General features: G+C 37.6%; 2 protein-coding genes across 4 annotated transcripts; both read right to left on the reverse strand.

Moving 5' to 3' along the window:
• LOC117291245 (transaldolase-like) lies at positions 1 to 12,389 on the reverse strand. The gene is made up of 9 exons (XM_033772864.1): positions 12,208 to 12,389; positions 7,343 to 7,466; positions 6,803 to 6,910; positions 6,018 to 6,149; positions 5,356 to 5,416; positions 3,657 to 3,771; positions 2,167 to 2,296; positions 1,540 to 1,607; positions 1 to 1,220 (listed from the first exon to the last, which is right to left on the reverse strand). Exons 1-9 carry the CDS (start codon positions 12,296 to 12,298, stop codon positions 1,060 to 1,062), a joined length of 990 nt encoding a protein of 329 aa, XP_033628755.1. The 5' UTR covers positions 12,299 to 12,389; the 3' UTR covers positions 1 to 1,059.
• Positions 12,390 to 13,403: 1,014 nt separating this feature from the next.
• Positions 13,404 to 23,795, reverse strand: LOC117291861 (sulfotransferase 1C2-like). 3 transcript variants are annotated; one of them, XM_033773796.1, is made up of 7 exons: positions 23,735 to 23,795; positions 22,735 to 22,943; positions 21,273 to 21,496; positions 20,909 to 21,032; positions 19,564 to 19,658; positions 17,983 to 18,172; positions 13,404 to 15,583 (listed from the first exon to the last, which is right to left on the reverse strand). In XM_033773796.1, the coding sequence occupies exons 1-7, from the start codon at positions 23,752 to 23,754 to the stop codon at positions 15,474 to 15,476; spliced, it is 972 nt and encodes a 323-aa protein (XP_033629687.1). In that variant the 5' UTR covers positions 23,755 to 23,795; the 3' UTR covers positions 13,404 to 15,473. The 3 variants fall into 3 exon arrangements, with proteins under 3 accessions (XP_033629687.1, XP_033629689.1, XP_033629690.1); XM_033773798.1 differs by lacking the exon at positions 23,735 to 23,795 and adding an exon at positions 23,518 to 23,689; XM_033773799.1 differs by lacking the exon at positions 23,735 to 23,795 and adding an exon at positions 23,274 to 23,302.
• Positions 23,796 to 25,097: the final 1,302 nt, after the last annotated feature.

Consider the following 25,097-nt stretch of genomic DNA (forward strand, 5'->3'; position numbering starts at 1 on the left):
TTTTGGGAACCTCAGGAATTCTTTAGAGGGTTCTACATGTCGGTACTTCTGTACTAGAGGGAAAAGTGTGTTTTAGTGTGGGAACATTCTGTTCAGATATTATTTATTTACTTTTTATCTTTTTTTTGGGGGGTGGGTGGGATGACACTATTTATCATATTTATCATGATTTACAGGGAATCATCACCAAAAAATAGTACCACATTATTTAAGACAAGTCTAGTAAAGAGCACCAGAGATTTGAACTGTCTTTAGTTAAGTCGGTATAAAGCCGTGTTCCCACTGGACTTTTTTTAAGTACCGCAACTTTTCTGTAGAATGACAAATGGGGACTCGTGGTAAACTGACCTCCCTTTCAATTTACTGCAACTGTGAGTTAAAACTAACAGGCAGACAGAGGTTGCACAAGACTTTCTGCACAGCCACGATAACTTAACAGGGCCCCTGAAGAGTCCAATGGGAACAGCTTCGCAATGTAAAACTATTCAAACCTCTCGGGAATAAAAGTCTAGGTGGGAACGCACGGTAGAGTTACACTAAAGCCAGTCATGTTAACTTTCCGCTTGGCAGCGGAAGAAAAAGTCAAATAGGAACATGGCTTTAGCCTTTGTTAGAATAGTCACATCAGTCAGAACTAGACATGATCAGGTGACCAGGCGTTTAAAAAGAAGCAAGGCTGTTTATAACCACCACCCAACCCCCAAATAGAGATCTCTTTAGCATGATGATTAATTTACTATGGTCGTCTTGGCGCAAAAAAGGTCTGCTCATCTAATTTTCACTGTACAACCAAACAAGTGACCATAGTGACAATTTCTCTAAGTTTTGACACTAACTGTTGCGCCTAGGCCTACTCTGATTTGGCGAATCCAAATACAAACTGGGTATTGTGCGCACAGCAGCCTTGGCAGTGTTTTGCAAAAACCCTCAGCCATATTTTTCTATCGATGTATCGTACCTTTTTGAAAATCCCTTGAAATTAGAGCCCTGGAATTCAAACTAAAGACTACTCATTGATTGGTGGACTGAATGCACTTCAACCTCTGGAATTGGCCAGACCTAAGCAAGCTTCTCCTTCAGCATGTTCTCCAGCTTGATGGCATCGGCCGCAAAATTGCGGATTCCGTCTGAGAGTTTTTCCACAGCCATCCTGTCCTCATTGTGGAGGTAACGAAACTGCTGTTCCTTCAGGGAGATCTTCTCCAAGTCAAGTTTTTGCGCTGATAATGAATAAGAAAATCCATAGTTGAAAAGTGATCTAAAACTTAGTATGTTTGTTTTTTTTCATCGGGATTTCTTAAGGGCCCAATTTCATAAAACCTGAAACCACAAAATCTTGCGAAGCACAAAATCTTGCTAAGCACTGAAAAGTAATGCCAAACAGAAACAGGGTACCAGCCAAAATCACATGAAGGTTTTTTTTAAATTGAAAAGAAACGGATGACAAATAAAACGCAAGCTTCTAAGTCTGATTATTTGATATAAAAGACAGTATTAAAGATGTTGATCCAGGAATTCTTTGTAGAAAGTTTGTCTTACCTTCTTCAACAGACAACTTGCGCGTTAATGGAGCATTGGTAACCTTCAGTTCTTCCAGCAACTTGGGACTGTAGAGAAACCAGTCATAAAACAACTCAATTAGTCACAACAAGGTCAAATTTTCAAGAGACTTTTGAGTGTCTGAGTTTTACTTTGTTTACCTGTTAATTTATCCTGGCTGTGATTGCTACCTATAATTAATACATCAGAAAGATTGATGACAATACATGTACATGTTTAAAATCAGGGCTACTAAAACTTACTTAAATTCAGAGTTTACTAGCCCAGTTGGCTACTTCACAAAAAGCATTTGTGGCATGTCATGGCAGAGCGGTTAAGAGCACCGGATTCAAGCTCTGGTGTTTGATCAGCAGGGTGTGGGTTCGAATCCCGGTCGTGACACTTGCTACATAAAATTGGGGAGGTAGTGCTTTCTGCTGTACCGACCAGGCTTCGGACTGATGATACCCAAGCCTACATCTGTATGGACTGTAAGAGGGGTAACCCTGTTTCAGCTCTAGGAGTAGGTGGCAACGGCCTCTGGAATAAAATAATTGTAGCCCACACCTTGAAGTGGCCTTTTGGCCTTGTGTGTCTGATGGCGACCTGACATCCTAAATATCGTACCTGATTGTTATGTAATCCACTCCAGCCAGCTCCGTGATTTCACCGATGTTGCGGAATGATGCTCCCATCACAACAGTCTTGTACCCAAACTTCTTGTAGTAGTTGTAGATCTTTTTCACGCTTATCACTCCTGGTGGTGTTAAACACAATCGCAAGCAACAAAACATTTGTTAGAAACTTTTGTTTGAAGCTTTGCATGGTGTGAATAAATAAGAAGAAACTATTTTACACATATTGACTGGCAATGATGTAACAAGTGTACGTCTATTCCCCCCGAGGGACTTTGAGTGACCAGAAGAGGGACCCATTTCTCGAGGACGAAGGAAATATGTCCCTCTTCTGGTCACTCACAGGCCCGAGGGGGAATAGACGTACACTAGTTACCAAATTATGCTAGTCAATATGTGTTTTATAACACACCTTGCTCTTAAATGTGAAATAAGAACAAAAATCTGGAAAAGAAAGGAAGTTTTGTAGTTGCTGTTCACGGTTCAGGTCAATAGAGGGCGCTGTAACCAGGCACTGTTTTAAAAGACTAGTGCCCGGCGGGCACTATTCCAGCAACACATGCATGCGCGATCACTAGACTAAATTAGTTCACCCCACGCGACCGTGTTTCAACCAACCAGAGTACAGAACAAGCAAGAGGTATGTTTTACAAAATAAATAGTAAACTTGAGGGTACAACCATGTGTAAATCTCTTTTGTGTGAGTGTTGGCTCTGAAGAGAGCCGGTGTGGTCCAACGTTTCGAACAATATACTCCCTCTGCTCGTCTTCAGGAGAAACTAGTTTGAAATGAAGTCATAACCCAGGTGCATGGTTTGCATTTCAACAGTAACACAGGTTCTCAGTGGTGTAGGACTTAGGCGTGATATTTGGTCCTTGGAAAAAAGTTGGAATATTTTATCCATTACAAGAGCTGACCTATGTATTTGTACACATGGTGTGGGTTCTAAGAAAAACATTAGGCTACTTAATCACCATATTTCAGCCTTGTCAGATAAAAAAATAAAATAAGAAATAATTTTTTAGCAGGAAGATTATCATGCCTTCAGAACTCAAGAGTGGTCTCAGACTAAGAATAGACTCCGACCATAGACGCAAGACTCAAAACCTTTAGACTCAAAAATCCACAATTAAAAAAACTCTAGACCCAAGACTCACGTATAAGCCTCAGGACCCAAGACTTGAGACTCAGAACACAAAAACTCATGACCCAGGACTTAAAACCTAAAGACTCAAGGACTACAATTTGCAAACACTCGAGTCTAAGGCGGTGGCCGAAACAACGACTTCAGCTACAGTTACAGCTAGATCAGCGCGTCTGCCAGTGTTGAGCAACAGGTAGATGTGCACAATCTAGCCGTAGCTTAGCCGAAGTCGCCGTTTGGGACACGGCCTAAGACTGCATAGTGTGAACTCATCTACAGCACTGTTCTTTTTAGTAGGGGGAAATCCTGAGGCTAAAGGTTAGCACACTTTACTTGCCTGGGTCTTCGGTTGCTTCATATCCAGACTTGCCGGTGTGAGCCTTGTACCAATCCATGATACGACCAACGAATGGTGAAATGAGGGTGACATTAGCCTCGGCACAAGCGACAGCCTGCAATAAAATAGGATATCAGAGTGCGAAAATAATGATAAGCGGCTGGAAAAGAGGCTAACAAATAATAATATTATAGTTATAAGAATTAATTCATTTTAATATAGCTCAAATTCTAACATAACTTTGTTCTAACGTGCTGATCAATAAAATATTAATAATAAAGACTGTAAAAGTACACACTCGCTATTACCACACATTAAAATGAATAAAGGTCACAGCAACATTATTACTTCAAATTACAGTAAAAATTACCACAATCAGAAAAAGAATTAAAATCAAGTTATAACAAGAAGATTATGAATTAACCCCTTGGCTTCTGTATGCCATTCCCACAGGCGTCTTTACGGCAGCAGAATTGCAAGTAGACATTATGATCATCAGTAAACACCACGTCATCTAAATCCCTATAACATTGTAAAGCACACAGGGACTTCGACTCCCAAAACTAACCAGATGAATAATTATGAATAATAATAGGCAGAATTTATATAGCGCCCTACATCAAACCAGTCACTGAGCGCTTTACAAAAGCATCGGTACTAAACCAACAATATAGCAAACAATTTTACAATGATAAAAATACATGATATATAAGACAAATAGCACATCAAAAATATAGTTCAAAAAGCACTGGAAGCTCGACCATCAGTGTTTTAACAGCCTACAAAGATGGCAAAAAGAGCAGCATATTGTAACAATAATAATAATAAAAAAGTCACAGAAACATTTTTAGGTTTCAATCTGGGACAAATTTACAGAATATCATTGTTAAAAAGATAGGTCTTCAGGTGACGCTTAAACACATTGACAGTAGAGACATGAACTGCCTCAAAGAACCATTGCACAGCGCACAGCCCAAATGCAAGCTCTTCCATTTTGGGAGTCAAAACATGCGTTAAAGGATGGTACACGTGTTTCAACACGTGTACCATCCTTGTGTGCACATATTTTGACCCCCAAAACGGAAGCGCGTGCGAGTGATCTGCGCATTGTGGAGTGGGTCTGTAGATGCTCCAACTGTGTCAGGCTAAAGCACAACATTTGTAAGCACAGCACAGTAGTACTTCGTTCAGCAAAAGTAAGATTCATTAAGCATCACACAGAAGCTCAAAATGAATTGTAAAAAGATTGTACAGGAGCATTTCCAGAAATGTTGCTTAGGCACAACATCTTCACTGACCCCCTTGCACGCATGTCATATGCATGTAAGCTATGGCCCTTTTCGAAACAACGGCTTTGGATTTGGCTTCAGGCTCTGTCCTCTCGTCTGAGGGCCTGACCTACGCAAAGAACGCGCAATTGTCAAACAACGGCGGGGGCAAAGCTAGCCTGACCTGAATCTGGAGCCAAAACCGTGAATTTGAAAAGGGCCTATACAGTGTGCCAAGTTCACCATTTTGGGAATCAACAAGTAAACACCTTTTCACCTAAATTTTGCACTTCACTGTATAAGCACACAGGGACGGACACAGACTCATTAAATTGCACAACCAAGATTAAACATAATTGTGATGATGGCATTGGGTGAAATGGGCTTACTGTACTACCAAGGACGGTCTCTTGAAACATATACTACTATACCTGTGCAAATGAGAACAGCAGAGTCAGGTTACAGGTTATGCCATATTCAGCCTCCAACTTCCTGAAATACATGTAATTCAAATAAAATGAATATCATGTAAAAAGGAAAAATAGAAAATGAAGGGTATGTTAGCTGTCATCATAAAGCCGTTACTCCTGTTTACATTTTCACATAGATTATCTGTTCCAAACTCGTAGTACATCTCAGGGCTGGAAGTTCATCTTAGAAGGGGCAGGCCTGTTGGAATTTTGTAAAGGGCACTTACATTGGAAAGTCTTAAAGTAAATGGGAACATTTTGAAGGCCCCCCCCCCCCAAGGCCAAGGCCCACAGGGCAACAGAGGTCCCTGCCTCCATGGCCATGGGTATTATTCCAGGCCTGACTTCTGTCAATATCTTAGTTCACAGCCAGCAACATCAATATTCTTTTTAATAAAAAGCTCATTTGTCTACAACCTCCCTTCCCCTATCTCCTTGAAAATCCAGCATTGCAATCTGACCCCGCCTATAGTATTGCACTAAGCGTCTTTGACCACCATATTTGATGAAATGTGCATGCGTGCAAGGCTATCATTAGCTGAGAGTTGTGTTTTTCATCAAATATGACAGTCGATGAGGCTTAGTGCAATCCATGTATTGGTGACAGTCGTCTGGTACCCTACCTTGCTGCCTGGATTCCTTCCCAAGTTGAGCTGAGTTTGATCAGGACACGGCTCTTGTCAATACCTTGGTCTTCGTACAACTTAATCAACTTCTTGCCCTTCTCAATCTGCTTCTCAATATCAAATGACAGGCTGTCGGAAATAAAATGAAACGTTCTTCCTTAAAATGAACGCCAGTAATAGTTACAGACCTTGTGCACAGATAATAATAATAGTTATAATAAATAGAAATTATTTAGCACCTTAGATCTAAAACATAAGCCCGAAAGCGCTTAACAAATACTGGATAAAACAAATTCTGAAAATAAAAAGAACTAAACGCACAAGCAATTTAAACAAGAAGTACTACATTAAAAATATGGAACAAAAACAAAGGTACGAAAACAAAGAAAAACAGCAAAATAATTGTTAATGACCAAGCCACACAATAAAACTCAGTATTTACAACAAGGATCTATAATTGCGAATGGGCAATTACACAGAAAACAATACATCAAGTCGAAAAATTAGCTTTGTATAAAGTTTGGTTTTCAACTGAAACTCTATATTTTCGAATCACTTCAACACTTTTTCAGCTACAGAAAAGAAATCACTTTTTTACAAACCCTGCTCTAGCTCTCCAAATGGTGAACATGTCATTGTTTGTCTTTAATTGCTGCAATTACCATTAGATATTACTTCAGCCTCAGCAACTTTGTAGCAACGACTCAATTAATTGTTTTGGGGCCCTAGACAAAAGAAACCTCTGCAAATCCGGCTAAACTTTACATTGTAAACTCACTCACCGAGCATCGACCTCAGTGGAGACCCTCCCCGGTACGATCTTCAGAATCTCAACACCGAAGTTGACAAAAAGCTTGTCCATGGTTGCTGTGACCTGCTCGTCCATTGTGCTGTGAAAAAGATAATAATATTAACGGTATAGGATTTGAGGCATTGCATGGCGAGGTATCAATATATATTTGGTTTGCGGTAACACCATGTGTGTATCTACTTGCCAGGTAGAGTTTGTTCTTAGAGAACTGTCTTGCTTAATTCTTCTATCGCGGAGTAGATTTTTCAGGTGTTCGGGAGACTTCAAGGTTTTGAAAGTGGAAAAGGTTTTGAGTGTGCAGGGGGAAATTGTCAGAAAATGCCTTGGTGCCCTTGCCCTTTCAAAAATGAAGCATACAGGCCTGTATTCACAGATAGGTAACATTATGACCTACAAGCCTTGCTTTTCCATTTTAGTGTCGTGAAATGTTCTGCTACATTGTACTCTTATTGCACCCAATAGGGCCCCCTATCTGCAGGTCTGTTTAATAATTCAGATTGGTATACATTACCTTCCATTGGCTTTGCCATACTTGACGGCATCATCGATGAGATGATGGTATTTTTCAATCTTAGCTGCAGCCAAGAGCAGTGATGGATTGGTGGTGGCATCAGTGGGCTGATACTGCTGGATGACTGCAATCAAAAAAAAAAAAAAAAAAAAATGTCTGTGTCAAGCAGGCAATGAATATTCATAATGAAGCCAGGGAATCTCTGCATTTGTATAGACATTTTTGCATATTTATTTATTTCTTCTTTATACCCTGGGGAAACCATATAAATCGTGACAAACAATTACTAAACAAATTGGTTTATTGTTCGTAAATATATACTCTTATGTTTGAAAGAAAAAAAATTCTATTTCCAGGTGACTTTAACATTAAATTTTACAAATAATATTGTTTTCTTTATGAGCTTAGACGCTTTTTGCATTAGTCGCTTTACAAATATCTTTATTTATCATGATTATTATTATTATTTTGGTAGTCATTTCCCAGCTATACAAGGGAAATTGTTCACTGCAACTGCAAGGCCGTCTCAGATGGTATGGTAGAGCACTCAGCACGGTCATTATAGTCTGCGAACCACAGAGGACAAGTACATTGTATGAAACCAAGCACACTTCAAAAAGTAACCAGCACAATATGGTTTATACATGTACCTGTTTAAAAAAACATTCGGTTCTTTTCAAACAAAAAAACTAAGGACAGAAAACTAGATAAATATTGCAGAGTCACAGCTTGTACACTTGCATTCCATAATTGAGCTTGTTTAATCTTGTTTTAACCATTTTAAGTCCATTTCATAGTAATGTACATGTACCTGTTCAAACACACATTACTCTGAAAAAATTTGGTTCTGTTTAAATAAACTAACAAAAAAGTCAAAAAATCTATAAATATTGCAGAGTCATCGCATGCACACTTGCTTTCCATAATTGAGCTTATTGAACCTTGTATGAAATAATTAAAGGCCATTTCAATGAATTGTTTATTAAATTATTCATTGTTCATTAAAAGTTTTGACATCTACAGTATTCCCCACATCAATGTATTCATTTTTGGGAGCATTTAAAATGTCCATACCGTACCATACATGTTTATTACACATTGTTAATCCAAAATTTTCATCAGTGCTTTCGAACTTCCACTAAATTCAATTTAGTTTTCCCCGCACTCCATTTTGTTCATTTCTTCCTGGTTTATTGATTCCTCTCTGGACCCAGGAAATCCTACCTAGGGACTAATCACACAGAGGAAGTCTCTAGATGAAACTTGCTTTAGGGTTTTTAAGAGCGAATAAACAGCAATATCATGCCTAGGCTAATCATGCCCACAAATGCCACAGGTCGGACTAGCAGACTGGCTGCAAATGTGAAAGCAGGAAATTGACTGCTCGAAAATTAACATCCCAAGGTGTACCATAGGTTAGGTACATAGGCCTACCCAACATGTACACAGCCAGAATAAAATGTCAGCATTGTGTGGTATATGTTTTTATTTGTAATTCTTCCCAATCAGAACAAACAGCAAAGACCAGGGTTTGACGTTTTTAATTTTCTCAATCATTTATTTTTTCTTAAATGTTTCTTACAATAAATGGCTTAAATTTGTAACCTATTTAAAGCGCTGTGGGACCCTTCGGACATTAAATTGTTTTTAATCAGTTCATAGGGGGGGGGGGGGGCTGCAATTTCAGTAATGTAATTGGCCTTTATATGCAATTTTCTTTTGGGAAAAAACATGCTGTAAAAATCAATCAGCGAAAAAACTCAATCAGTGAAAATCGGTGCATCGCAACTAATTACAATTTACATAATACAACACAACATTACACTCTTAGTTTAGTCCAAACCCCTCATGTAAAAATTCTGTGAATGTTAACAGAAAAAGAATATAATCTTCTTATGAGAAATATTTCTGATCCAGACTTTCGGAGCCACATGTTTCTTGAAACTTATTAAGCCCTTGCAAAATTATGGCAACAAAAATAAGATTTCCGAGCCACATACAAAGTCTATTAAACTTAAAGTCTGTTTCTAGAGATATTTCTTGAAACTCATTAAGCCCTTGCAAATGTTTGGCAAATTAAATGGGCATTAGTGTGTACTACGCTAACAGTGAGTGTAGTCGTGTACACTATTTTGTAAAGCTGTGACATTGCAGAAATAATTCCCAGCATACTGGTACCTGCACAACCATGGCGGAAGGAATTCAACAAAACTGCACATTCAACCCCAATACTGGTGTATGTGTACACCACACCTGACTGAGAGAACAGAACAACACTTCCTGGTCACCACTCCAATTTGCCTAACAATGCCATTGCGCTCTCACAGTATTCAAGCTTAGGCCTAGATGTACAATGTTTACAGCTTTTGGGGCGTTAAAACTGATTAACATTTTCAAGGACATAAAGAGGATTTTACTTTTTACATATTACTGTACAGGCATGGTATTCGGTCCTTGGGACAAAAAGTAGGAACTTTTGATCAAGGACTGTCTGTATGGTGAAGGCTAGTATCAAGACTAGTTTGGTTATAAATTACAATTTTTTTTCAAAAGCTTGTAAATAAGACCATTATATATACAAATAATTTTAACAGTATCTGCATCTTGCGCTGCATTGACAACTTGGAGACCCTTTTCCCCGATTATTTAATAACGAAGATTCAAGTAGCACTGCCACTGACAAAAGATTGATGTATTTATTATAATCTAACATGAGGCCAATGCAGTGTGGCTATAATGAAGGAGATAACCAAAATTCCTCCACAATGCATTTTATTTTCTGAAAAGTCTTGAGCAGGAATCCAGATCTTAAAACATGCTTGTACTAAAATTACTTTTCAAGCATTTCATTTTCACTTATTCCAAGAGAAGAGCATTTGGAAGTAATACCAAACCTACTTCTTTTTTTTGGAGAACAATACTTATAGTTTTGTTTACCACGTTTACTAGGCAGAACTATTCAAGTTTAAACATGGATAAAAGTTAGAAATGATAATATATAGTATATATGGAAATAAATAAACAAATAGAAATGTTTGCACAAGACATTGCCCTCCGTCTGACCAAAGAGAATGGTCTGACTCACACAATGTTGAACCCAAAGTCAGTGCCCATCACGAGAATTAACCCAACTAATTGTGCCCACACATTTCTTGGAAAAAAAAAAAATTCAGCATCTTGATATGATGACCAATGTCGGTTAAATGTTTTCCAGTCAGACCCATTTAATATTTCACATTAGGCCTAGGACAAGCAGGGTGCTTAGTATACACATAATGAATGTTTATGAGTGCAATGGTGCGATTATGTTCATGAGTTGAAAGATGGAATGTTCTATTCAACGAGGCGGAGCCGAGTTGAATGGAACATTCCAGCTTTCAACGAATGAACATATTCGCACCATTGCACGAATGAAAAACATTCATTATTTGTTTTATATAACATCCAAGTAGATCTTTGTCATTTTGATTGAAAGATACAACTTTCAAAACAAACAATTTCAACTGTAGAAGCTGAATGCTAGTAATTTTACTATGCCTTCTTGCAGTAACACCTGCTGCGTTACCAAAGACACGCGCACGCAGTGAGGTTTTTACTCAGCTTTTTCGTTCCATCCGAAAAGTACCATTGCACGCTGGCAGCGTGCCAGCGTGCAATGGTACTTTTCGGATGGAACGAAAAAGCACGGTGAGTGACTCAGCGTGCAATGGTACTTTTATTTGCTATCACGTGACGGACAATCCTCCAATCAAACGGCACGGATCTGCTTGGGTGTTATATAAAATCTGCTAATTCCGCCAGCTTGCACTTCCACCTTAATTACAGTATTTACTTCAAAATAAAACAATAAAAAAATTAGTTTGGAAATGAAGACGATGAGGACGTGATTGGTTTTCTCACTGTTTTTAAATTACTATAGTTGCAATTAAGGTAGCTCGCCGTCGGGAGGTGGGTTACGTTATCGCAATTAAAATTTTAATAATAGTTTTATTTTTTATTTTTGCTGAACTCTAAACTTGTTATTCAGCTTGAATTTTTTTTAATAATAAAAGTATCGTGGAAAAAAATGTCTGACGTTTAGTTTTACCACCTTACTAGCTTATTCATGTTTTATCTACCGATCTCCGGGATTCGACTGGGAAAAGTTTCCGTATGGCGCCACCACTTTTTCATTCAAAATAAAATAATATAGGAACTTATTTACCTGATTGATATATCCCTCTTTGTAAAAATTAGTGAAAAACTGCTGGCGCCATACGGAAAGTTATCCTTCGACTGTTAGAGTTCAATGATTTTGTGATCCGGGATGTTAGTTATCGCGGATAACTTTCCGTATGGCGCCACCACTTATTCACACATTTTTTACAAAAAGGGATATCTCATTGAGGTAAATTAGATACTATTTATATTATTTCATATCGAATGAAAAAATGGTGGCGCCATACGGAAACTTTTCCGTTATCGCAACTGCTGTGAACAAACTAATTTACTGAAAACAAACTTTTAAATTTAAGTTTAAAAAAAAAGACTTCTAGCAACATCCAGGTTTTATTATAGTAAGGTTAGTAGTGGTAGGTAGTCCTATGTTGATGATACCCCCCAAAACACCGTACACGGTTAGTTAATAAAATTGTGTATTTTAATTTAAAAGTAATTTTGTTAATAAATTGAGTGTTCAGCGATTTGACCACCAATCCAAAGGTAGGCGTGGTCACCAGCTGAGCAGGGTGAACTGTTTCAATAAACATCAATTTGTTGAAACATAGAATCATTTTTACTGCAGCTGAGGTGTGATGTGAGGAGCTGAGCACCAGGATGACACATCACTTTTAAGTTTTGAACACATACAAACTATCCAAACTTACGTTCGAAATCTCCCGTATCCGCCACTACAGTCGACTGCTGCTTGAGCTGTTCCAAAAGAGATGCCATTTTCTGTCGCTTCGGAGATGACATAATGAGAATAAATCTAAATATTCCTGGTTTTAATGGGAGAGTGATGTCACGGAAACACGCACATGTGAACCGAGGCAGAACAAGGGAAAGGTCAATAAATTGGTAGTCTGGTGTCTGGCAAAACAAATTGAAGATTAGCTGTGTAGTTGGCGGGGGCCAGACTAAAGGTCACACTTATTCACTTATTTGGCATAGACCATTCTGTACGTAGTGTAGGGTATGCGGGTACATTACACTTTCCCATCCCAAAGTGTTGCATTAAAACAAAAACATGGCCCCATTTCTCAAGCAATTTACCCAAGGTTTTGCAAAACAATTCTCTCAATGTGAGCTTCTCATCTGGAAGTTTTAATATGAACAGTTTATTTATCGCAACATTTACGTTTATTATAGCCCTCACATTTTGTGGACTAACCCGTGTGTTCTTGAATAAATTAATGAATAATCGTGATTGCATTATATTATGACGTGACAAAACTGGTAGTTTCACTTTCATAAACTATACAAGCTTTGCGCTCCCAAAGTCTAAACTTTTCATGGTTGAAGTGCAGATAATTAAAAACATTTTAAGGAAAAATTATTGTCACGAAAAAGGACTGAGGGGAGAAGAGGATTTAAAAATAAAAGGGAAACAATTAAACAACCAACACCACCCCAACAAAACAAACTATTTTTGTTTAACAGAATAAATCTAAATATTCACAGTTCATGGATAACACAGGGTCTAGGTTCATAGAGCTGCTTATACTGGTAGCTAATTATCAGCACAACTAAAATTGTACAGCCAAAAAAAATTACCAGCCAAACTGCAGAAAGCTCCAGCCAACATTTTCGATGAAATGGGACGGTTACAAGTTTGAAAATTGTCAAACATTGTAAACTTAATCACACTTTTATCATGTGTGAGAATAAGCACATTACCGAGAAACAGGAACTTTAAATTGACCCCCCAAAATATTGGGTAGGGGTGGATTTTATTTATATATTTTTTTCGCTAAAAGTACGACAGCATTAAAAAATATACACACACCCACAAAATCACCAACGCATTCAAAATATAATATGCTGCTTTCATATGTTTTATTCTTTGAAAAATGATCAACTAGTGAGTTAAAAAAGACAGCTACATATTTTAATAAACCTTATAATTCGTTTACTTTTATTATAAAAATTGTAAAATGAGGTAATAACTTGTTCACTGTATTTTATAAAAGTAGTCAAACTACTTACACAATGTGGTTAGTAACATTGCAAATATATATATATATGTTTTGTATAAAACGTCAAACAAAGCAGTTACTACTGTTATTCCTATTCAGTTGTGGACAAATAAAAAAAAAATTCTTCAATTCTTTGACATATTGTTATAAAAGTGAAGAAATCTATATCTGGTACATTTTTGTAATGCTACACAATTAAAACGTAATTTAACCCTTCACCTTTATTTTTTAAGTACGCTGTGGCTAAAAAATTATGCAATTTTATAAAATAAGCTACAGATCAAGAATAAATATGAAAAAAGTACTGAAATCAAAACATTTAATCATCATTGTTACTACAAGACTTCACTATTTCATAAATTTAGTTAATTATAATCTGTAAATTTCAATATCTCATAAACACTTCCATTAACAATTTAGGTCACAAAGTTGATTTTGGGGGAAATAACAAAATGACTGCCACTATTCAAATAATCGAGTTTTTGTACCTTGAAATGAAAATCCACAATAAAAATGAAAGATTTGGCAGCACTTTTAAGTACTCAAGAAAAAGGGTAAGATTCAAGGACCCTTGTCTACTGTTTAATTGTTTTCACCTAAAAATAAAAATTAAATTTAAAATTCAATCAAGTTCTTTTAAGAACTTGATTGAATTTTAAACAGAATTTTAAAAGCTCTAAAATGTGTACAAAGAAATATCATTGTTCTCATTGCTTTTTATTGTAAAACTTGTTAAAATAAACCTGAGATTCTAAAACCCACCATTATTTTCTATACATCAAGTCGTGTTCACATTGAATAGACACTTGATCATGTGACTTGCAGTGTTATCAGGGGTTTTTGTTTGTTTGTTTTTTGTAACACAAAACACTATGTCCACAGATTTACATTAACTTACACAGTTTGAATAATGAAATGGTGGTTGAGCTTCCATTGAAATATTACATGCTGAGGTGCTGTAGTTTTTTTGAGAAATGACTAAAACAATGTCTCAAAGTAATTTTGGTCTGCCTATTCATTCTAGATTTGATTCCTATAGACATTCCTATTGTGGTGTGATAGCAGTTCATGGGATGATAGTGCCCTGTTTGTAAATATTTCCTTTGATGAATACAACAATAGATTGGAACTTAGATTGGTCCCCTGTCTTTATCTGCAAGGGTAAAGACAGGTATTGGTTTTACAGAAGCAGTAATTTAATTAATTATCTTTTTCGATTGGTCTGTGGTGATGTTTGGCAGTTGCAATTTCAGTCGTCCCTACATGTAGGTCATCTACATGCAGCATGCAGTGTGTATGCGAAATGAATGTAGGTTAAAGGTGAATATAGACAGGGATATAGACTCTGGCATATTCATGAGCCTCGAAGTGTGACATGACCAGGGCCAAATTTCATGGCTCTGCCTAACGCCGAATTCTGCCCTTACATTCACGATTCCCTGCTTACGTGCAAGCGCTGAATTTCTGTGCTTAGCCTTGTAAGCTTACCATGCTTAGTAACGTTGTGTACGCATGAGCAGAAGCCGAAATTCGCCGCTAACTTGTAAAATATGCTTGCTGTAAGTACAGATTTCCCTGCTTCGGTATGCGCCGATTCTGTGCTTACATTAAGCAGAGCCATGAAAGTGGGCCTAGATGTTCAGGCTACTTGGAACTAAGATTAAATCAAGAGTACATGATTAAATCAAGATTTTCACACATCCATTGTTCCATTACAATACACTTTAACTCAGGTCAGGTTTCAATAGGTACTCAGTTAGCGATAACAACATATGTTCTTAAAAAGTTTGTGTACTATCTAGTTTGCTATGTAGAAGTTTCTTTAAGAACTTGTCTTGCCATGTATTCCACTGCCACGGAGTAGATTTCAGAATTTGTGAGACTACTTAGGAGGTAAGTCATATTAATTTAACTGTTTGTGAAGTTCCACTCTTCTATATCAACTACAAAAAAATCTACTCGTATTCAAATGTTAACCCTGAGCCTGCCATTTTTTGGAAGTAGACTTCGTCCATCCTCTCATTCTGTGCCACGGTCAAAGCATTCTTCCAATCACCAACAGTTCCTGTTTACAACAAAAAATTAATTAAAAAACTTAAAAGAAAGTACAAGATTCAAGCAATGTAACTGATAGTTACAAAATTACTTTAACTCGATGAACCTGATGAACCCTTACACAACAGAAACTTTAAATAAATACCCACTGGACCACTGGTGAGTCTAATAATTTAAGCAATGGGAAGTTTTCATCACAACCCAACAAGTGGTGTTTCATGGCGAGGAGCGGTAAAGATCAGAGGCCGATTTCATAGAGCTGCAAAAACATTGCTTAAGCACAGAAATAACTCGCTTGTTTTACACATGTTACTGGCCAAGAAGATGTAACGCCATATACATTGCTTGTGACTGGTATTTAGCTGTTGTTTATGTCGGGAAATAGAAATTGCCCGCCTTTAATATGTTTTATAGAAGTTCTGACTCTTTGATGTCTGGGCAGATGGTTTGTTTACACCGGCCCTGTGGAGTCACAGTGACTATATGAACACAATAAAGGGCTTTTAGCAAACTGGTAATCATGGGTGATGATTGGAATAGATACCAGAGCCCTTCACAAATACTATTGGTCTCATTGTTTCAAGGATCTTTTCCCATTTTGGGAGTTGGTGTCATTGAGTAATGAAGCAATCAGCTTTTAAGGTTGAAATGGGGGTCTGGAAAGTTTCTCCCAGTTAGTAAAATCTCGAATTGCACAACCCCAGAATGGGTGATCTTCTGGAAAATACTATGTGAATTTACCAATGGTATCATTTGAGACTTCCCTAGGTATCATAAATATTCAAAACTCTTCAGCAATAGACCAATCAGAGATTGGTCTGGCGTCGCTGACCAGCAGATTTTTAGGGTATATAACGTGTCGCACAGAGGGCCAAAAAGTCATTCTGAATCGATGAGTCTTTTGCATCAATTACCAAAAGCTTAGAGACAGTCTTCGTCACAGCCACATCTTGGGGTGAGTTTTGATCTTTGGTATTTAAGTTAATGTAAAATTGTAGTTGTGATCATTTCTTGTTTTAATATGTTATGTTTAACTGAATCACAAAGTTGAAGGTTTAACATCATTCTACAAGTGAAATATTTCATGGCATTTGTTTTACAGTCAGAGCACTTATCTTTTTGAGTATGTTTCAAAAGAAAATTTCTTTATAGTTAAATCCTGAAAATGTATTATCTTCTTGCGTCCGGAATAAGTTGATGTTTTGAGTTTCATTTCAGTGGAATTGCAAATATTAGTCTGTTACAAAGTCAGTTGAATTAGATGTGTCAGTGTTGTGTTTAACTAATAAGATGTTCCTTGTTTATTATAAACTATAGCTTGTAGCATATCAGCCCAGGCATGGTGCCGATAAGAGTTTACGTGATGTAGAAGGGAAAGTTGATGCTCAAAGTGCTCAGGTTAGCTTGTGGCTTGTTTTGTTTATGTATTTGATTATTCTTGTTTTGTATGCATTTTTCGGTAATCCAGAGTGTTTTCTAAATCATCTCCAGTTAAATTCAAGAGACTTGTTTATTTTAGTCGGTGGTCAGAATAGTGTTTATTATTATCACAACTGTGCTCCTAAAAGTGTCAACACACTACACTGTGCACCTCAGTTCCAAAGTTGTTGCCATGGCTACACATGCCCCAAGGCTGTGTGTGTTTATGTCTGCCAGTCCCAGTCAATGGACCACTGGAAAGACAAGGACAAATTCCTTAGTAGTAAAAACACTATTACATGTATCTTATGTCTAAACTATAGTTTGACCTTTTTACTGGCTGTAGTGTGATGTATTGTGTACTAGTTCTTTATTATTATGTGTGTATTTTAAACCCTTGTTTTGTACTTTAAATCTATTCAGGGGTCTGTTTCAGTTACATCTTTTGGTACCAGTTGCCACTGTGTTGAGGCGCTGTATTGTCTTATGAGAGTGAGTCGTCAATAAAGTCACCGAATACTGAATCTACCTGAACTTGTCTCGTGTGCTTCCGTAGTCGTTTTAGTACACTAAATAAGAACCCCATGCTAAACAGCATTGAAACTGTACTTCAAGTTCTAACGTAATACGACATTTACTTGGAATAATAATTGAGTGGAGTCTTGGCCGGTAATCTGATTGTACTAAGCAAGGTTTTTTTGCTTAAGCAAAACTTTGTGCTTAAGCAGCTCTATGAAATTTGGCACAGGGCTGAAGCTCGAAAGTTTCTGATCAGCAGAGTGTGGATTTAAGTCCAAGTCATGACACTTGTGTCCTTGAGTATGATAACTAAAAATCTTTCGTCCTTGGGATGGAACATTAAGCTGTGGGTACTTCCGACAAGGATTGGTAAGGCATAAATAACCCAAAACACTTATAAAGAGTAGGGCTGATAAATATATAATACCCCCACATATCTGCCAATAACTAAGGCACTGGAAAAAAACGTACCCTTCCGAAGAAACTTGACAAGGTTTTCCTTTTGTCCAGGCTGAAACAGCATAACTTTCTCTTCATCAGCTTTTTTGTAGGACTTTTTCATGGCAGACATACTGCAGTTCTCTACCACACGGTCGATAGCCTCATCCGATAAGACACGCCCGATGTGATCGGCAATGGCGATGACGACTGACTTGGTATCCTGCCAGCAAGGAATGGTGAAAATTCCAATAGTTAAAGGCACTGGACACTTTTGTTAATTGTCAAAGACCAGTATTCTCACTTGGTATCTCAACATATGCACAATTTAATAACAAACCTGTGAAAAAATGGGCTCAAATGGTCATCGAAGTTGCAAGAGAATAAAGAATGAAAAAACACCCTTGTTGCAAATTTGTGTGCTTTCAGATGCATAATAAAAGACTTCAGCTAAAGTCTTTCACCATTTGGAGTGAGAAATTACCTCTTCCTCAGAAATTACAGTACTTCAGAGGGAGCCGTTTCTCACAATGTTTATACTATCAACAGCTCTGTACTGCTCGTTACCAAGTAAGTTTTTATGCTAACAATCATTTAGAGTAATTACCAATAATGTCCATGGCTTTTAATACTAAAAAGAAAGCAGTTTTTCCTTGGTCTATGCATGGCTACATAGGTGGCATGGTTGGCTTGGGTGGCTTGTATGTAAAGCGCTCGCCTCTCACCAAGGTGACCCCGGTTCGATTCCCAGCCAGGGCCATATGTAAGTTGAGTTGTGCATTTGTTCTCTGCTATGCCACAAGGGTTTTCCAGACCATCCGGTTTTCCTCCCTCGGGAAAAATCAAACACTTTTGAGCTTGTTTGTGCTCTGGGTCATAATGGGTTGGTGTGGCTGGCAGCCAAAGGCGCCCTTGCATGCCCGTTCTCGGACACATTGTAGCATCGTCCTTCCTAATTCAGCTCTTAGCTGCAAGTAAGGATGATCAGCCTCCCAAATTATTATTATTATTATTACAGTCTTCTGGAATGACATAATTTATAAGACTTGTCTGGGCTCAAGAGGTTTTTTGCTGCATCGCCATCTCATCACCAGCAGATGAGCAAAAAGTAGCTAAGCACAACAAACTTAAATGCTTACCAGAATAAGGTTTCAAGCCATGTATTATCTGCGATTGTTAGCGCTTTCCAGAAAGCGCTTTGTAGGGAAAAAAATGTGGGTTCGATGGAACAGTGATGAACTGTTTCTTAATTGAACACTTGTTCGTATGCTTATTAAAAACTATGAATTCTCTGCTGTAATAATGTTTGAAGATGACAACAGAACTTCGAGAAGAGGAATAACAATATTACCAATGTATAACAAAACAATTGTTGCACGCTATGACTGGGCTCCATGGGTTGTGCACACCCTCGGGGGCAAATGGCACCCTCTGGGGGCGAATGGTACCCTCTGGTGCCATTGCCCCATTTCTGCCATAGACCCAGTCACAGCGTGCAACAATTGTATACTGGTATCTGGCTTAGCAGAAATGTTTTAAACAAAACATTTCTGCTCATGCTCTTATCGGTTACCTCGTCTGTTAGAAAAGTTAAAGGGAAGCAGATATATTTACCCTTTTCATATCTTCATATTTCAGAACCAGGAAGTTACTGTCATGACGATGTTTCCAGTAGCTCAAGTTGAAGTTGAACCATGAACCGTTCATCACTGCCGGTAAAGAATAATTTAAACGGGCAAATTTAAAAATTTCTATCAGCTATAAGAGAAACAGCAAATCTAAACATCATTTGGAACCAGTTTTAAAAATAAATCTGATCCTTCCACCTTTTTTACCCAACGAGTGATTCCCTTAGCACCCTTAATTCCATCCTTTCTTATTCTTATTCTTTATTTGGCCAATAAACAATTACAAATACAAGCAGACAGTATGTCAAATAGGTAATTATAAGTACATGTACAAAAGTAAATACAAAGCAAGAAAAACAATAAGGGCACAGGAAATTATAAAACAACCCTAATGTGATGGCCAGGATCAACAAAAGTATAATTAAACACTGTAGCTCGAAAGCCTGTTAATCCAGTCACATAGGGAAGCAAACACACTATATAAAATACTCTCTTTGGAAAATAATAATAATTTGAAATAAATACATGTACTAATATAAATAATCTGTTTACACAAAGCACAAATTAAAATAACAACCCAAAACCAGAAGTTAGACAAGCAAATAGCAAATAAATAAATAAACAAATGAATAGTTAATTAAAACAAATAAATAAAAAGTATTAACAAATGAATGAATAAATAATTAGAAAAGTACATGTAAAAAAGAGATAAAGCAACAAATAATTCAATAAAGGGATGGATTTAACAAAAAATAGGTCAATCAACGAAATCTGAGGTATTCCAAGGAGACCAATTCATGGGTCCCTTTGGGGTACCCTGGGAAAGAGGTCAAGGAGAGCAAAGCAAGCCCCCTTTCCATTTCTCCTCTGGAAAGCTTTATGAACCCCTTTTGGGAACCCTCCTAATATCAAAGATACCTCCAGAGAGTATAATGAATATCTTACCGGCGGGGCAGCGCTTCCACGCTTCCATTGGTTTAGTACATCTCCCCATTTGGGGAGATATTCCAATAACAACGTGCAGAGTAAGAAATGACCTCGTCAAGTCCCATTCTCGGGACCACACTTTGACGGCGATCGAGCGCGCACTGTATTATTGATAGTAAAGTTGTCGTGGTTATGCTTAGGAACCTCTCACACAAGAATGGGACTTGAATCAAGTCTACATTTACCCTCAACTCCTGAGTTACCCAAGAGACAGCCATGAATGCCCTGTTTCTCTACTACCTCTAGGGGTACCCCAGAGACAACATGCAAGCCCTGTTATCCTCCCTCAATTGAACAAGTTAAAAATGTCACCACCTATAACATTCATGTCAAAGAGAACTTACTTTCATCAGTTAGAAACTGGTCAAAGACTTCAGACCAATTGTCCTTCGCATTTGGATTGCTACCAGTAAGAAAACGATGCAGGGATGTCACACAGTCTTTTGGGTTGCGTGTCACAAAAACCACCTTCAGAAATTAAAACAAAAAAACACACTTATGATAAATTTTCTACTAAATAGGTTCATGCTTTTTAATCAAAAATATAAAAATATCAATAACTTTAAAATCAAAGTATCCATATCAACATTTATCTGCATTTAATATCAAAGCTGGTAACCTTATTTTGGTGGTAAGCATAATTTTGTTTTGCTTAGCTACTTTTTGAGCTCTCTTAAAAAAGGCCCTGATCAAAAAATGCTGCTTCACCTTTCCTTTGTTCTGGAAGATCTGAGGAGGGAGGATGTTCTCTGGGAGATGAGTTGGGAAGACACGAGGTGATGGCAAATCCTCAGCCATTTTATACGCAGGCACAGGCATGGTAGGCATCGACATCTCCAAGGCACCAAAACTCATCTTTTCAGACCGGTTGATCTTTTCTGGGTAACCGTCAGCAAGGATGAGGTACACAATCTCCATGGTCCAATGAGTTCCTATGAGGAGTGATGCCCAAAGTATAATCAAGTATATTATAAGTGCTTTGAAATTAAAATAATTTAAGAACAAAATAATAAAGACAAAATCGTTTAAAATACCCAGCAACCTCATCCAGAGGCACTCTCATGTCTATACTAATTCTATGAGGAGTGACGGCCAATGTATAATCAAGTATATTATAAGTGCTTTGAAATTAAAATAATTTAAGAACAAAATAATAAAGACAAAATCTTTTAAAATACCCAGCAACCTCATCCAGAGGCACTCTCATGTCTATACTAATCCTATGAGGAGTGACGGCCAATGTATAATCAAGTATATTATAAGTGCTTTGAAATTAAAATAATTTAAGAACAAAATAATAAAGACAAAATCTTTTAAAATACCCAGCAACCTCATCCAGAGGCACTCTCATGTCTATACTAATCCTATGAGGAGTGACGGCCAATGTATAAACATCACAACACTTTTAAAAAAAAATTATATAAATATAATTATAATTTCAGAAAATGTTGTTGCTTGCTTGAAAATCATCCATTTTGTAAAAGTTATTTTCTTCAACCCGTTGGTCCCATCCCAACTCTTTCACAATCCCTAAAATGTTAAACTGTTTATCATCCTAATTAAATAAGGGAATAAAAGAGTAGGCGACGAGTTCTTAAACGGCCGTTTAAAACCAGCAGCAAGTCCAGGCTTGGTGGATCTTTTGTTAACATGAGATGTCACAGGTCACATCATCTATTATGATGTGGACACTATTCGTAATTGTCAAAGACCAGTCTTCTCACTTGGTGTATCTCAACATAATGCACAAACTAACAAACCTGTGAAAATTTAAGCTCATTTGGTCGTCGAAGTTGCAAGCAAATAATAAAAGAAAAAACACCCTTGTCAGACGAAGTTGTGTGCGTTTACGGTTTAGATGGTTGATTTCAAGACCTCAAATTCTAAATCTGATGAGGTCTCGAATTCAAATTCGTGGAAAATTACTTCTTTCTCGAAAACTATGGCACTTCAGAGGGAGCCGTTTCTCACAATGTTTTATACCATCAACCTCTCCCCATAACTCGTCACCAAGTGAGGTTTTATGCTGATAAATATTTGAGTAATTAACAATAGTGTCCACAGCCTTTAACTACATGTACTTAGGTAAATTCGAGAGTTACGCCACGGCTGTAGTCAAGCCTAGTCGCTCACCTGAACTTGCTCATATGTCAGAGGTTCTTAATCTTACCACATTTAGGGTAGGTGAGAACGAAGATGTCGTCATCTCTAACTTGAAATGTCTCCATAGCCTTGAGATTCTCAACGGGGACCAACATCGGTTGGAAATTTACTCCTCTATACTTATATGTCATCGACATAACTTTTCTCATTTGCTCCGTGCTCATCTGCCCAGGTATAGGTGCAGACATCTCGGGTTTCGGTCCTTCTGCTGCCATTCTAAGATTGGGTATCAGAAAAAAAACATTAAAAACATCCAGAGATGCCAAGTCCAGCATGTCCAGAGGCCAGCTATGCGTGAAATTTTTCAAAGCTCACACCCAACCCCCTCCTCAATGCGTGAAAAAATGGTTGCTGTGCGTGAGACTTGGTAGGTGTCTGAATGACTTATAATTTATATGCCCCGCCCCCTCCCCCAAATCCTCCAAGAAAAAGAGAACTTAAAAAAATCAAACTTTGAGTACTGTCTACCAACGAAAATTTATTTACAGAGAAAAAAACAGATGCACTGTGAACACAACGTCTGAATTACACATCATTTATTTCTACCTCCCATGGTTGGTAATGGTTTCATGAAGTGCTAAACACTGCTACGTGACGTGGCCAAATTCTACTCCGAGTCCTAGTCCTAGAAAAAAAGAACTACTTCAGTTTCGTCCGGCTATCGTCTCCCGTAATATAGCACCGATCATGCCGATATAAAATCAAAACGAGATAACAACAATAACCAATAACGGTGAACTACAATTAATTAAAGGAGTTAACAAGTTTTGGCATAATTTGTGAGATTTACCTGTCCTCTGTCTGTGTGGTGTAAGAAGTTAGTAACGATATGCCGTAGTTCACTGGATGGCGCGCGAGTCCGTTGTCTCTAGTCTGTCTGTCTCAGCGTGTACGGACGTGTGTGCACTGGTCCGTTGTCTCTAGTCTGTCTGTCTGTCTGTCTCAGCGTGTACGGACGTGTGTGCACTATGCACTTTCCCCATACTTCGTCGTTTACGTGTACCTACCTGGGGATGGGGGCCTTCATACAATTGCTCAAACATTTTCTGCTTAGCAAAAATCTGCAAGATACCCGTCCGTCAGAAACTGTGCATGCGACATGATAACTTTAATCTGGTAAGCGGCTTTGCTGTGCTTATTAAGCTACTTTTTGTGTTTATTTTATTATTCAGCAACAGTTTCCATTGAGTGTGTGAGAGTTTGGGCCAATGGTAGCTTGTCTGACAAAATTGGAATAATTCATTTTATAAACATGGGAATGTATCTTTTCTATTGGCTAAATCTTTTTGAATAAAACAATTTATTTGCCAACATCATTAAAAAGCATAATATATTATTCACTATTATAACAATTTCTTTAGTTTGTTGATAAGTTTGATCAATACATCATCATAAAATATTACTCATCGATAATAACCCTCGCCCCCCCCCATACAAGAATGAAGTATGCGCCTGTTTGCTTTTCACGTGATTTTATCGTTGTTTATTTGCGGCTTAACTCTGGAAAAATAAAGTCGTTCACAGTCCCTCCTTGCCTTGGGCTCGTTTGTATTGACAATATTTGTTCTCCAATAATAATGAACCAATGAAAATAGCAAAAATTATAATCAGAAAGGAAGATCAAGAAATTACACTAGCTTAAATACCACATTCATGACAGAATACTTAAGCTTGCCAATTTGGAAGTTATAAAACAAAGTAGTACAGGATCATGTGCAGGTCTGTTAAAAAGTAAGTTCCATGTGACAGCTAGCTGTCAAGTTTTCGTTCCAACATGCATTTTGTTTGGATTAGTGTGTTTGGTTGACGTCGTATCATTGGGAAAATTGCAGCAAAGTAGTAACGCAATGAATAACTTTCAAATGATTGACCAGTTATGGGTTTCACGATTTGTTTTTTTTATAAGCACTTTATATACAGCCGAAGTGCTTCCAACCTTGTACCCCTGGTCATTCATTCCTTAATTCACTTCAGCTCACTGGATGGGGAGATATACACAGCCTAAGCTAAATCATCTCTGCCTTCACATGTACCCATTTACCCCTGGGTGGAGAGCAGTTAACTAAAGTGTCATGACCCGGACTCGAACCCACCCATTGCTGAAACACCAGAACTCCAGTTTGGTGACCTTATCCACTCGGACACGAGTTATGTAACTATTGGGTGCATACTAATCTTTCATCCTACTTGAATGCACTTTATGAGAATGAGTATTTATTCTGAAGCAATTTCAATGCTTTACCTTTTCTAGAACTAATAAGGAATCGTGTAATGAAGACAAATGCAGGGTTTGTTTTATATTTCCTTTATTTATTTTTTATTTTTTTATTTTACAATTAAACAAACAATATTTACAGCAATATCGATGTG

This window comes from Asterias rubens, chromosome 6 (genome assembly GCF_902459465.1).
Source record: "Asterias rubens chromosome 6, eAstRub1.3, whole genome shotgun sequence".
Lineage (NCBI taxonomy): Eukaryota > Metazoa > Echinodermata > Asteroidea > Forcipulatida > Asteriidae > Asterias > Asterias rubens.